General features: G+C 37.8%; 1 protein-coding gene across 1 annotated transcript in view; it reads left to right on the top strand.

Annotated features, from left to right (window-relative positions):
* LOC140924075 (zinc finger CCCH domain-containing protein 15-like) overlaps positions 1-12301 on the top strand; it is a 14429-nt gene extending 2128 nt beyond the window's left edge. Inside the window, exons 5-13 of the mRNA XM_073374073.1 lie at positions 1066-1150; positions 2738-2896; positions 3167-3258; positions 7141-7317; positions 8189-8257; positions 9086-9166; positions 10113-10217; positions 10634-10801; positions 11893-12301. Of these exons, the coding sequence (XP_073230174.1) occupies positions 1066-1150; positions 2738-2896; positions 3167-3258; positions 7141-7317; positions 8189-8257; positions 9086-9166; positions 10113-10217; positions 10634-10801; positions 11893-12066 (1110 nt within the window). The 3' untranslated portion in view covers positions 12067-12301. The remainder of the gene's footprint in view (positions 1-1065; positions 1151-2737; positions 2897-3166; positions 3259-7140; positions 7318-8188; positions 8258-9085; positions 9167-10112; positions 10218-10633; positions 10802-11892) is intronic.
* The last annotated feature ends 552 nt before the right edge of the window (positions 12302-12853 follow it).

Genomic DNA, 12853 nt, shown 5'->3' with positions numbered 1-12853 from the left:
AAATGCTTGTGATCTCAAAAAAACCCCATAGCATTCTTTTGAACAAAAATTTTCAATGTGGTTTCCATTTTTTTTATTTAGTTGTGATTTTATTCCACTGTATTCTGGTTATTTTACCACTCAACTTGTTTTAATTGTTTTATCGTTTTCGTTTTTTTTTTGGTGTGTTTTTTCTTTTGTGGTTTATAAAGAGATCAGATTCCGCCACACAAAAGCTGAACTGAGAATGACAAAGGAAATGATGGGGGAGGGGGAAAGGGGAGAAGGCTGGGAGAAAAACCACCCGCAGTCAACCCCTTGAGATTTTTGAAATGCCCCATCCAGTCTTGTGAAAGGAGAAGTTTGGCTTACGCATGATATGACATGTCTTGAAGTCAGATGTCAGCCAGCAAACTGTTGTGCCAAAGATTTGTTGTTTATGACTATTCATAAAATTTTCTTTTTTGTTTATCAAAGCTCTCTGCTCACTTTTTAAAGAATAATTTTGTATTTCGGAATTGTATTGTTGGATTGTTTCACTATCAAAGGAAAATATTGATTTTTTTACGAAAGTGTCATTTGTTGATTACTGACACTTGTAGGACAAAAGCAAAAGTTCACATACAAAGCTACTGTTGGCTTTAGTTCAGTTTTTGTTATGATAAAATGGGCAAGGTATTTGCAGAATTTGTAGCCTAGGATTGGGGGATTTGGATCATTTTTCCATTTTTGTAGCAGGATCCCCCTGAGGAATTATTGTAAAACACTCAGCAAAAAAAGGACTGGGAGGGAGAATAGACCAAACTGTTCGAGATCAGACGGCAGGAATCCCTTCAATCAGCTGTGCTTGAAAGTAGACTAGGTCATGGAAAGGGACATTGGAATTTTGCATACACAGGGACTTAGGACTTGGGGAACCAACAAGAGGAACTGACATGAAGTATTGGACTATGAGACATGTGAGGATGCAAAATACCAGAAATGTCTCAGTTTCTGGAAAAGTCTGGGTTGACGTCTTAATGTTTTTCTTTTTTTTTTTCTTCAAGTCTTTCAAGTAAAATGAAATTATTATTTTGGTTTTGGTAGAAAAAAACAGTGGAACAGAAGAAGAAAGAGCAAGATGACATGAACCAGCTGTTTAAGCCAGTCATTGGACAGAAAGTGTCAGCAGGTATGCGATGTGCAAAGGGCTGTCAATGCTAGCACACACCAAGTGACTGGTTGAGGTGACCTGCTGTCACAGTGACAATATAACGAACAGTGGTTAAAGAGACTTATTTCTTTCTTTTGCTACTGTTTTTTGTGGGATTACAGTGTTCAGTCTCTTTGAACATCAAAATTAATGAGTATAAAACAACAGGGTGGATTTACCCATTGGGTTCAAGGCATGTTATAACATAGCATGCGTGCTTGCCCTATATAAGTCCTATTGAGCCGCTATGAACAAATTCTTTATTTATACATGCCCATGCGTAAATAAAGATTTTAATCTTGATGATGTGTTCAGCTGTTTTTCGTCTCTTTTCCTAAGTACCCAAAAATCGACATCAATGATGAAAAACTTTCTAGATTTTTTTTGGCATTTAGTTTCGTTCTAGCCAGTCAAACCAACAGCAAAAGCGGTGAAGATGTTTCGCAAATAATAGAGCCTGAATGATTCATTGAAAAGTCTGCCTTAATGACTGACATTTAAGGAGGAAAAGTCCAGAAATTGGTTTGTGTCCGAAAATGTTCAATTTGTATAGTGCCCTCCGTTTTTAACGTTTGTTTATCCTTTACAAAACAAGTTAATTATAAAGTCAGCTCAACAGCGAAAAATTATGCACTTTTGCTATCGCCGAACAATCCAACTAAAGCAGGAAAATTTCTCTTGCAATAACGAGACAAATTACCCATTAGAGGACAAATTTATTACTCACAAAAACAACTGCTGCCAGGTCTTCTCAAGAAGCCATAATGACCAGCCAAAGTTCATAAATGAATGTAAGTTTAACGAACGATGACAGTCATCTTCACTAAAAAATATGTTTTCTGGATTTCGCCAAGCAAAACGTAAACATCTTTCAGCAAATCCAAACCATACTCCACGACTTCTTAAGAACATGTGAGTATTTTAACTTTAAGTGAACTTTAAGACTCTTTTACCTTTGTTTCTGCTTAGTTTCCATTGTTCGTTAACGAATGAATAAGCAAATTGTCTTTCTCAGTTTATCGAAAGAATTTTCATTCAAACTAGACGATTGTGGCGTGTTTGTAATCAGCCAATAGAAGCGTTTGTTATTGTGCCGCGAGTTAGGAGAATTTTGCAGTTAATCAAAAAGCAAGCATTTTTGTTAGCTATGTTAAAAGAATTTGCTCATGCTTTTAGCTGTGCATATATCGAGTTATGGATGCACTTGGGAAATTCCATAACTTGATATACGCACACTAAGCATGAAAAAATTCTTAATTTTAATTAGAGGTAGTCAGGTCTACAGGCAATCAACATTTGCCAAGATTAAGTAAATTTCAGTGAAGACAGGAGTTGGTAGACCTGCTTAACTATTATGGGCTAGTAAACTTCAGCAACAGTTTGCAACAAAGGGTGAACAATTCATCTATTTTCATCTCACCCTGCAAAGAGATTCTGAAAATAAATTGCAACTGATTAGCACTTCGTCAAATTTTAGACCAGTTTGAATTTGTGTCCTTGATAAAGCACTATTCTATTCCATTCCTGATGAAGAAAATAATGTTATTCAATTTACTTTGTACTCAGGGGCCGATCCAAAGTCTGTGGTCTGTGCATTTTTTAAGCAAGGCCAGTGCTCCAAGGGCGATAAATGCAAGTTTTCACACAACATTGCTTTGGACAGAAAAGGAGAAAAGAGGAGTATTTATGTTGATGCCAGGGATGCTGATGAAGATCTTAAAAATGGTAAACACTGTTCAAGAACATAACTTCATTATGAAAAAAACAACAACAACAAAAGATTATGGCTATAGAAGATCGCAAGAAAGAGGAATCAATAAGCACTACCTAATCATCTAAAAATTGCAAATGTCAAAAAATTGTGAATTTTTACATGCATGATACCTTAAGTCATGAAATTTGACCCCACCCCAGTAATACAACGCCCATTTAATATGGCTATTTTTTTTTTTGCTTCATTAGTTACTGTACTAACGGGATTTTTTCTTAAAACAGATACAATGGATAAATGGGACCAGAGCAAATTGGAAGAGGTTATTGAAAAGAAACATGGTGAAAAGGAGAAATCCATGCCTAAAACAGAAATTGTAAGTTCTTTATTGTGACATGGTAGCAATTAGTAGATGCAAATACACCCCTATAATCTACTTGAGTTATAAGTGAGTACACATAACAAATCTTATTGTATTGGTTAAAATACCTTAACTCACATACCCCGGTAGATAAGTAAAGTATGATGGTTTTTGAGTGTTTATTTCTGACTGTCGTAATAAACTATGCATTCCAATGAAATTCTCAGTATAAGCTTATTACAATTTTTTCAAAGCAGGGTTGTCAAAAGTAGCCAGCTGCCAGGGAAAATCGCCGCCTTCTTGGTTAGTATCGGCCTGCTACTCTGCTTGGCATTTCTTTACAAATGGCTTTTTTTTTAAAAAATATCCCTGGACTGGCCGCTTAGATCAACAACTCAGCTGTCTACTTCAAAACTTTTTGACAACCCTGCAAAGGCCTTTAAAGCAAAAGACCCCACTTTCTATGGGTTTACCAGTGTGATACCCCCACACGGGATGTTGGGAGAACACAAGAAAAGCTTGTTTCGAGTGTTCTCCAACATCCCAAGTGGGTTATCATGCCAGTAAACTCATAGAAAGTGTGGTCTATTGTTTTTATAAAATAACTTTTAGTAGAATGGAGTCTTCTAGGTAAAAAATATGGTTTTTAGTACCGTGATCAAGTCACGTCTTCTCTCTAAAGTCATGGAGGACTTCATTTACTTTTTACAAGCCGCAGTGGTTTAAGATCTGTTTTCTGGACTTTATTATGTTCAAGAAATGCTGCGGTAACAACGTGGCTGCATTTGCGAAGTTGTCGCATGTAACTTTTTATGCACGTACAGCGACCGATGGAAATACGTCAGTGGTGGAGAAAGGTTTCTTTGCCATAGCCACATATTGGCGTTAATATTTGTCGATTTGTAAAGTCAGGTGGTTTGAGGTAGGCTATGGCATCGATATCAACGAATAATTTGTGCAAATGTTGGAAAAAACAAGCCAGAAACTCTGAAATCTTTCATCATCGTTGGCAGCTTGTTTACAACCTACAGCGGCCGATTTTGTACCATATCTTGATGAGAGATCTCTTTTTGGAACAATTTCTTTCATTAACCCATTCGCCCCTGAACCGCCCGTAACCGCCCGTGCGGATCCAGGTCCTTTCTACCCATTGTGACGTCATCAGTTTTAACGGTCAAGGACAACTTTCTTCACTAACTTGTGCAGAGTGAAGAGATCTTTCAAACCATACCAGAATGAGCACAATTCAGTCAAGGACACCGGAGAAACAAGCAAAAAACCACGTGACATTGACCTGAAAATCTCCATGAAAATCTTGTCCCATTACCCACCTACCTTTCCTTTCGCCTAATCCTAAGATCCTAAAAGCTTTCCTAAAAACTCTTCCCACCAAAATCAAGCCTACTAAATGCCCAGCAAGAGAAAAAAAAAATGAGGCAAGAAAAGCAAAAAAAGAAGGGAGGAGAGAAAGCGAAAAGTAAAAGTCAAGACTGCTGTGTCACTTTTAAACCCAAAAACTATGTCGAAATTTTGCTTTCTGCGCATGCCCGAACTTCGCAAGCTGATATTTTGCATCTGGATCGGAAGACCGCGAAGTGTTCGACCTGTAAACCAGTTTGTGGTAAGATTTAGCTCTTTATAGCACGACAGTGACCAGAAAACCACTCGACTAGCCTCAAAACGCGTTTTACGGCAAAATCTCTAGGAGCGAATGGGTTAAGGAATTTTATTTTGACATGAAATAAATCAAGAATGCTAAAACTATCCGTTTTGTTGCTGGTTGGCACATGGTTAAGTTTTCCTGGAGACTTTCTACACCAGAAATTCACACAGTTGTTGTCTTTCTCTGCGATTTGGCATCATTGTGAAATGTAAACTGCTTTCCAGCTTTGTACTTTATTACTTCTAAAGCTATGGCAGTAGTAAAATGTGGAAACCAATGCTTTTGATATTAGGAAGGGCTGGGTAAGTAAATTGTTCTGTTTTTTAGCCTTTCTAAAATCATTGTTTGCAGATCAATAGCCGGTTTTGTTTATGGCTCGTGGTCCGGATGCCTTTTTCTATGGGTTTACCGGTATAATAAACCATAGGTTTTTGACCAATCAGATCGCGCGTACTTTCTCAGTTATTTTATAAAGTAATTTGTGACAGTGTGCATTTATTTGCACTGTCCCTCTGAGAATGACCACATAGTAAAATAAAGACAATCAAAGAGAAATGCCAAAGAAATTTTAGCTAGCAGTTTTTTTCTGGAATAAGTCTCAGTTGTGTTCATAATGTACATTATAATGTAAGCATTATGCATGTTACTGAGTTTGACTATCTCAAGTGGCCCTCGCGATAGTAGATGTTCAGCTTGTGCTGAATCACTTAACAAATGGCATTTCAGGTCCATCTTCATCATATTGCATCCAGATTGAGTGTTATATGTCAATGTAAATTCTATAACATCATATTTTTCAATGCTTATACATGCCATTTGAAACCTACTCAAAAAAATGGAAGGAATGCAGGTGTTTCACACTCTCTGCATCTCTACTGGAAAAAGGGGTATGATGACCTCCACTTTTATTTCAAGATTTTCAGACAAAAAGTTCTTCCTTTCAATGAGAAAAGTTCTTAATAAAAAAACCATTGTTCATTTTTAAGGCAATTTTGCTTAATGGTACAGATTGAGCTATAACAAATCAGATAGTGTCCTTCCAATTAAGTCTACTGTGGGGTATAAAGTAAAAGGAAAGGTATTTGAAAGCATTAAAGAGGGAAGAGTACAGGCTGTCTGAAAACATTAAGAGGCTGGCATGGGTTTCAATAAGCACTGACGACCGACTAGTTTCATCAGTTACTTTGCTCAGGGAAGTCGGCTACTTTTCTCTCCGAAAGGAGAAGCAACTAGTGCTTACAATGTTGTAAACAAAAAACGTATAATGAAAACGTACAGGCCCACTGGTTTTGAGTTACATGTATGCCTTAGTTATGCAAACGCTGTATTTCAGTCAATTCTTCACACATTTCAGAGGAGGTTTACACAGAATTTGTTCTTGTTCAAATGTACGTTTGTTCATTGCTTGTAATTTGCGTGGCTGATAAATCGGAACCTGAACTGAAAGCTACATTTTCTTGAATGAAAAACACTCTTTTGTACTCAATTTAGTACCCATAACGCTGGAAATCGCATTTTAGGGCTTTGAAATTTCCAAGTTTTCTGAGAGAGCATGTCCCAAGACTCCCTGAGAGGCACAGGGTTGACGGCCCCTGGTTGATACAGTCGGGTACTCTATTCAAACCTGCTGGATACTTCAATTACTATTGCAACCCCTGCGCTGGAAGGAAGGGACAGCCACTATTATTGCTGAAGATCAATACTTATTGTTAAAAGAAGTCCTGGTTCACTATACACACACATATGTAAAAATAAAGAGAAACAATAATACTGGCATCCTTAGGTATTAATTGTTAATAACTAAGGATGCCAGTACTGTCTTGAATACAGTTAAAACAGAAGGCCACAAAAACTAATTTGTTTCAGCTTTTCCAAAAATGTTTACAGTGAAAAAGCTTTGTCACCTTTTAAATCAAAATAATGTTTAATACTTTTATTACCCTAGTGAAACCTTATGGTGAATATTCTACCAGACTTATTATGTAAACATTGATTTACATCATCAGTATGGAATTTCTGTCGCTGAGTCGCGACGTTCCTCCTCGTGAAACGTCCCTCAGTAGCGATGAGCGAAGACTGAAATGTCAAACTTAATGCTCCTTATTGGTGCCATAATTATTCTTGGAGAGTATGGAGAAAAAACTCTTCTTATGTATTTAAATGGTTGAGTCAAGGAGTGACATAGCCAAAGTAACAAGCATTATAAGCTGCAAGGAAGCATATTTTTCCTTCAGGTCTGCAAGTATTTCTTGGAGGCTGTAGAAAAAGGACTCTATGGTTGGTTCTGGAGTTGCCCTAATGGCCCTAAGTGTATATACAGACATGCACTGCCCCCTGGATTTGTATTAAAAAAGAAGCAGGAAAAAGAATCCAAAGAACAGATCTCATTCGAAGAGTTTATAGAAACAGAGGTATGGACCACTTTACAATGTACAGTAATAATGAAGTATTAATTAATGGATGAGGTTTTTGTAATATCCGGAATATTTTTCAAGGTTGTGTTGTATCAGATGAGCTGAAAGTCAACGCTGATAACACTCATCAAGACCTTGATTATTCTGGATATCTCAAAACCTTACTCTCATATTTTTCACCTCAGTGTCCTTGGGTAGGGGTGAATATTTCAGTGAGATAATTGAGCACAAAAATGGTAGTTTTTAACTCATTCACTGTTGCCAATGATTGCAAGTTTGGCACACACATTTGGTTGCACTGATTTCCAAAATTAGCTGTAAGCTCTTAGCCAATGAGATGACAGACTGTATAATGATAATAATTATTATTATTGTGTGTGATTAGATGAATACAGTTCAGGCTATAACTTCTTCATATTCCAAGTTATTTGTGCCTTAACTGTTTTGAGATGTCTTGCATATGGTGGTCTTAACGCATAATATTGTGATGTCCCAGGACTTTGGGCCTGTAGACCTGTCAACTTAAGAGAGGCCACTCATTATTGAGAGTCCTGTGCCTGTCTTTTGTCGATAGTAACCTCTATGAAGCAGTGACAAGATCCTTGTCCTTGTTCTGGTCCCTGAATTACTGAAAAGGGTTTAGAATTTCTCTTCAACCTGATTGGCATTTTAACAAGCCAATCATGGTGCACATTCAAATCATGGTTACACAGCTGAGGACCTGGAACAAGGATTTTGTTACTGGTTTGCAGCACGGACTTAACCAAGGGTTTAGTTTGGTCAATGGCCCAGGCTATAATTTTATAATCTGGTCTCTGCTTTTGGAGATGTTACTTTTGACTCACATTCCTTGCATTTCCCTTTTTAGAGAGCAAAGCTTGGTGGAAACCTGACAAAGTTGACGTTAGAAACATTCTTAGAGTGGAAGAAAAGAAAAGTGAGTACTATTAATTTATTAGTCTAGCTTGCGTAAGCAGCGACACTCATAATCTGCAACCTATTTTTCTTCGTATTTATGACGCAAAAGGGGGGTCATTGTGCCAGGCGTTCTTAGCGGAGACCGTGGAAACTGGGAATAAGAATCGTTGCGTGACTGAAGCCATGAATGTTTTGCGAAGAAAGCTTAGGAAAGATTAAATTTAGAGCTTTTCCAAAACGTGCCGGTCCACGAATTCCATCGCTTGAAAGCGTTGATTACTTTGGAGCAAGTGAACACCACTGAGTGGACAAAAAAAATAAGAATTTTTTTAACTGCGATGGTCGAGTGTTGTAAACTTTCTTTGTATGCAAACAGCTCTTGCGATGAGCACAAGGTTTATTTTCGGCGATGATTGAAATGACGTGCCATGTAAATCACTGCAGGTTCAGTTGGGAAGTTTAGGATTATGCCTTCATTGCTCCTATTTCAGCTAGTGGTGTACGTGATTAACCAACAAGTATTAAACGTAAAAGCCATATTAACTTTGTGTAGCATAAAAACCTACTGAAACAGGGCTGTCTTTAAGAGGCGGGGGACGGTGATTTCCCCCGGGTACTATGAACATGGCCCCCTACTTCCTCTCATAGGAAAATAGAAGAAAAACAGGACCAAAAAAAATCCCTAGCTGATTTATTCCCCCACCTACTTGTTGTATTTACCCGGCAACTTGAATCTTAGTGACACTCCTGTGAAAAATATTTTCAGTTTTTTTTCACTTCCTCACTTCTTTTTAAGTCAATGTTGAAGTGGAATAATTACAAGGTTTCTAATCTGTATCCTTTTCAGTTAAAAGAAAAGAAAGAAAAATTTGAAACAGAGCAGGCAAAGAAAAAGGAGGATTTTAAATCTGGAAGAATTGTTGGAAAGGTGTGTGTGAATGCAGCATATATTAACAGTTTACAGCATACAATGTATACAGCAGTGTTATTGTTCACCATGTATCCATCCATAGTGGATATGTTACAGGTCAAAATTAAATTCAGGTTAAAATTTTTTGACCGAGATTGATTTCCAATTGCCTTTGTCTCCTAGCCCTAATTATTCGTGTGCTAGGGCTAGGAGACAAAAGAAATTGGCTGCGACCACACTAGGGGACTTAACCGAGTTATTTGCAATTAACTAATTACAGTTAACACGTTTAAAAGAAACTGCGGTTCGGCCGGGTTTTCTACAGTCTTAACCGAGTTCTTACCGGGATATGCAAATCAGGCAACGACAATAGAACCAACTAACCAGGTTAGGTTTTTTTAAACCACCTCATGAGGTAGTTTAATGCAGGTTGACGTTATCTATCGCTCGATCATCTCTGCCTGCTCGTGGGAATGGTCCAAATTTTGGCATTACCATGCACGCAAGCACAACAGTTTCCGAAATTTACATCTTTGGCTCCAAGTTCAGCTTTTCTTTCTTAAAGCAGTGGGGTCAATACTTTTAAGAAAGTGGACCCTTTTTATCAGTAATATAAGGGCTCAAATTTTGTCAATCACTCTAAGGCGACCGTTATGAGCGACCCAAACGAGCAATAAAACAAAAACCGTGCGACATTGGATGACTTTGTGAAAGTCTAAATTGAGTCCGGCCGCTGAAAACAATTAACCCGGTTAAACTCTTTTAACCAGGTTACCTTCTGAAAAGTTTTTTACCGGGTTTCTCAAAAAGTAAGGCGGTTAACTTGCCAAGTGCGGCGGCAGCCAATTGAGAATCAACCTAGGTTAAAAAATTTTAAGCTGATTATAATTTTGACATGTAACATATACAACAGTGTTCAATAGTGCTTTCCTAATCCTCTTGTGATCATCTTCGTGATATACAGGTCAGTGGACGAGAGGTGTTTATGTTTAAACCTGAGCTGGTGGAAGCTGATGCTGATGATGACGAAGCCACAGAAGATATCAGTATATACAGACGAGTGGATGATGTGAGTTAAGAGTAATACATGCAATCCATACTTTTTGAAATAAAGCAGCCATACAAGTGTATTACCACCTTTGCTCTAAATTGTATACGTACGTATGGTTTATACGTACATCTCCACATAAGTAAATAAATTTAATCAGAGTGAACAATTTAGTCTCCAGGCCCCGATTGTTCAAACGCTGTATAGCACTATCCATCAAATAAATTATACTTTCCAGCGGATAAATGTTACGGAAACCAATTGCGTTGTACACTAGATAGTGATTTATCCAGTGGGTAGCGCTATCAACCTTCTGAACAACTGGGGCCAGAATGCTAATGTGTAATTGTACTGTTAACAATTTATATGAGAATTCTGTGAAAACTCACACTGAAATTGCTCATGTTGGTATAATTTATTTTATGTCCTTTTGGAAGGATGATGAGGACGCAAGAACCACAGCAAAAGAAATCACATTAGAAGAAATGCACAGTGCTGCAGTTGAAGTTGATGGTACTGGCACAGTCGATCAATCAAGTAGTGCCTCCGAGAGATTACAACATAATCAAGCTACAAGTTCAACTGTGGAAAATTCACATGAACAGGTACAATGAGACTACATTAGGTACACCCTCCTTCTCCTCTCCCATAGCCCTCATCATTGTATAAAACGTCCAGTCATGCTATTCGATTGTCCTTTTTAAACTGAGGCAAATACAATGCCAGATACAAGGGTCTCGAATTCTTGTTACTATCGTCAAGAACTGTTGCTCATTTTTGACAAACTATATCGAGCACTTAAGACGACCTTTCGTCCGATTATGCCACCGGTGCTGTGGTAGTTGGTGATGAGCCAAGGTATGGTTTTGATACTGAAGCCTTTAAACTATTTTAGTTTTAATCTTAGATTTTACAGGTTAACACTCAGTTTACCGAGTTCGTATCAGTTCTTTTTTTCCGTCACCACACCAGTAGAACCTTGTTTAAGGTGGCTGAGCACAGTTTTGGCAGGTTGTGAGTGTATTCATTTGCCAAATCATGGCAAGGGAAAGTTTGCAGCTCACAAGCTGAAACTTGGCAAGTGAAAAATATACTGATGAAAGATTTTGATTGACAGGTAAAATTTGACGTTTTCGTAGTTTCCATGGCAACATGAACGATTGAATACAACCTTAAAATTCCACTTTTGCTCAGTTTACATAAAATTCGCTCATTAGATTTTCCTATGAACTTGCACACAGCTTACTATAGTTAATCATTAACATTTGAAACTTATTTGACCAAACTTTAACAGACGGGTTTTTAGATAATCAATAATATAATTGTACCGTAATTATTAATTGTATCACAAAATTTGTTTGTTCAACTTCCATTTAAACGTTTTCATTATTTAAAATACGATAAAAGTAAAAATTCTGTCAAATATCAGAAAATTTTGAGAAACCGTCTTCTGTGTACCACTGCTTTTTCGTTGCCATGTTTGTTTGTCTAATTTAAAACACGCTACGTCACGCGAGTTACCGCTGACCACCCACAAAACTGTGTTCAGCCACCTTAATTATCTGATTCGTGTTGCCTGTGTAAAGTTACAGTCCTGAACAGGTTGTATGCCCCACAAGGCAGAAAGATCAAGTTAGTTACTTTGTAATTGCAACTGTTATTCGCAGTTAGTATAATCTGTCATTTTATACTTCAGACCCCAAACACAAATGACGCCGATGAAAATGGTCTGGACGAAGCCTGCGGAGGAGTCAGTGTACCTGAAGAAGATACAGAGGACGCTTTAGTAAATGGTATACCAATCGAAGAAAGTCTTTTTGAAGATGACATCGACGACTTAGAACTTGAAGATCTCGAAATTGTTGATTAACCTCAGTAACTGCTAAATGAAATTTGTTTTACTGGTGGGAGTCAGTCAAAAAATGAATGGCGCTGCAATATCAGTCCAGTAATGTTCAAGAGAACGGAATGGTCACATGCGCAGAGCCGCGTAAGAGGTGTGGCCTTGACTGCTAGTTTGTTGCTATATATACAGTGAGAACATTGACTAAAGTAATAAATCCTTACACTGTGGTATTATTTACACAGTGTTGAAAGTGATGAGATATTCGTATGACGTAATGAGGTCATATGAAGAAAATAAGTCTGAAGCTTTTGTTGTTGCAACATGTTACACTCCAAGGATGAGACGCTCTTCTCATTTACCAACTATTGTACCTTTCTGAAATCTTACGTGTACTTGAGCCTTCAGCAAACCAAAACAAAAAGGGGACAGGCCCCTCGGATTGCAGCAGTCTTGCAAGCGATAAATTGCGTACATATCAAACCGGAGTTACTCCATAATACGTGCAAATAGATTTTTACATGGGTTTTTACTCGCCAACTGAACGAACTCCCCAATAAAGCGTTGACAAATAATTGCTTTAAGGAAGATCGAAACACCCCCACAACCTGTTTGTATCTGAGAGATACCTATGAGCTGGATCCTAACTTTTCAAACTATATTCACAGCGGGGATGGGCTCTTTCGAGGTACAGGCAGCAGCAAAATTAAAAGATTTTATTTCCTTGTTAGTAAACGGGCTCCTTGGGGGGAAGGGTTCGAAAGAGGAGGGGTGTAGGAGACTTTCCCTTTATTTGTTCCTTCTTTTTCGTGAC

This window comes from Porites lutea, chromosome 14 (genome assembly GCF_958299795.1).
Source record: "Porites lutea chromosome 14, jaPorLute2.1, whole genome shotgun sequence".
Lineage (NCBI taxonomy): Eukaryota > Metazoa > Cnidaria > Anthozoa > Scleractinia > Poritidae > Porites > Porites lutea.
This window is presented reverse-complemented; position numbering and strand designations above follow the sequence as displayed.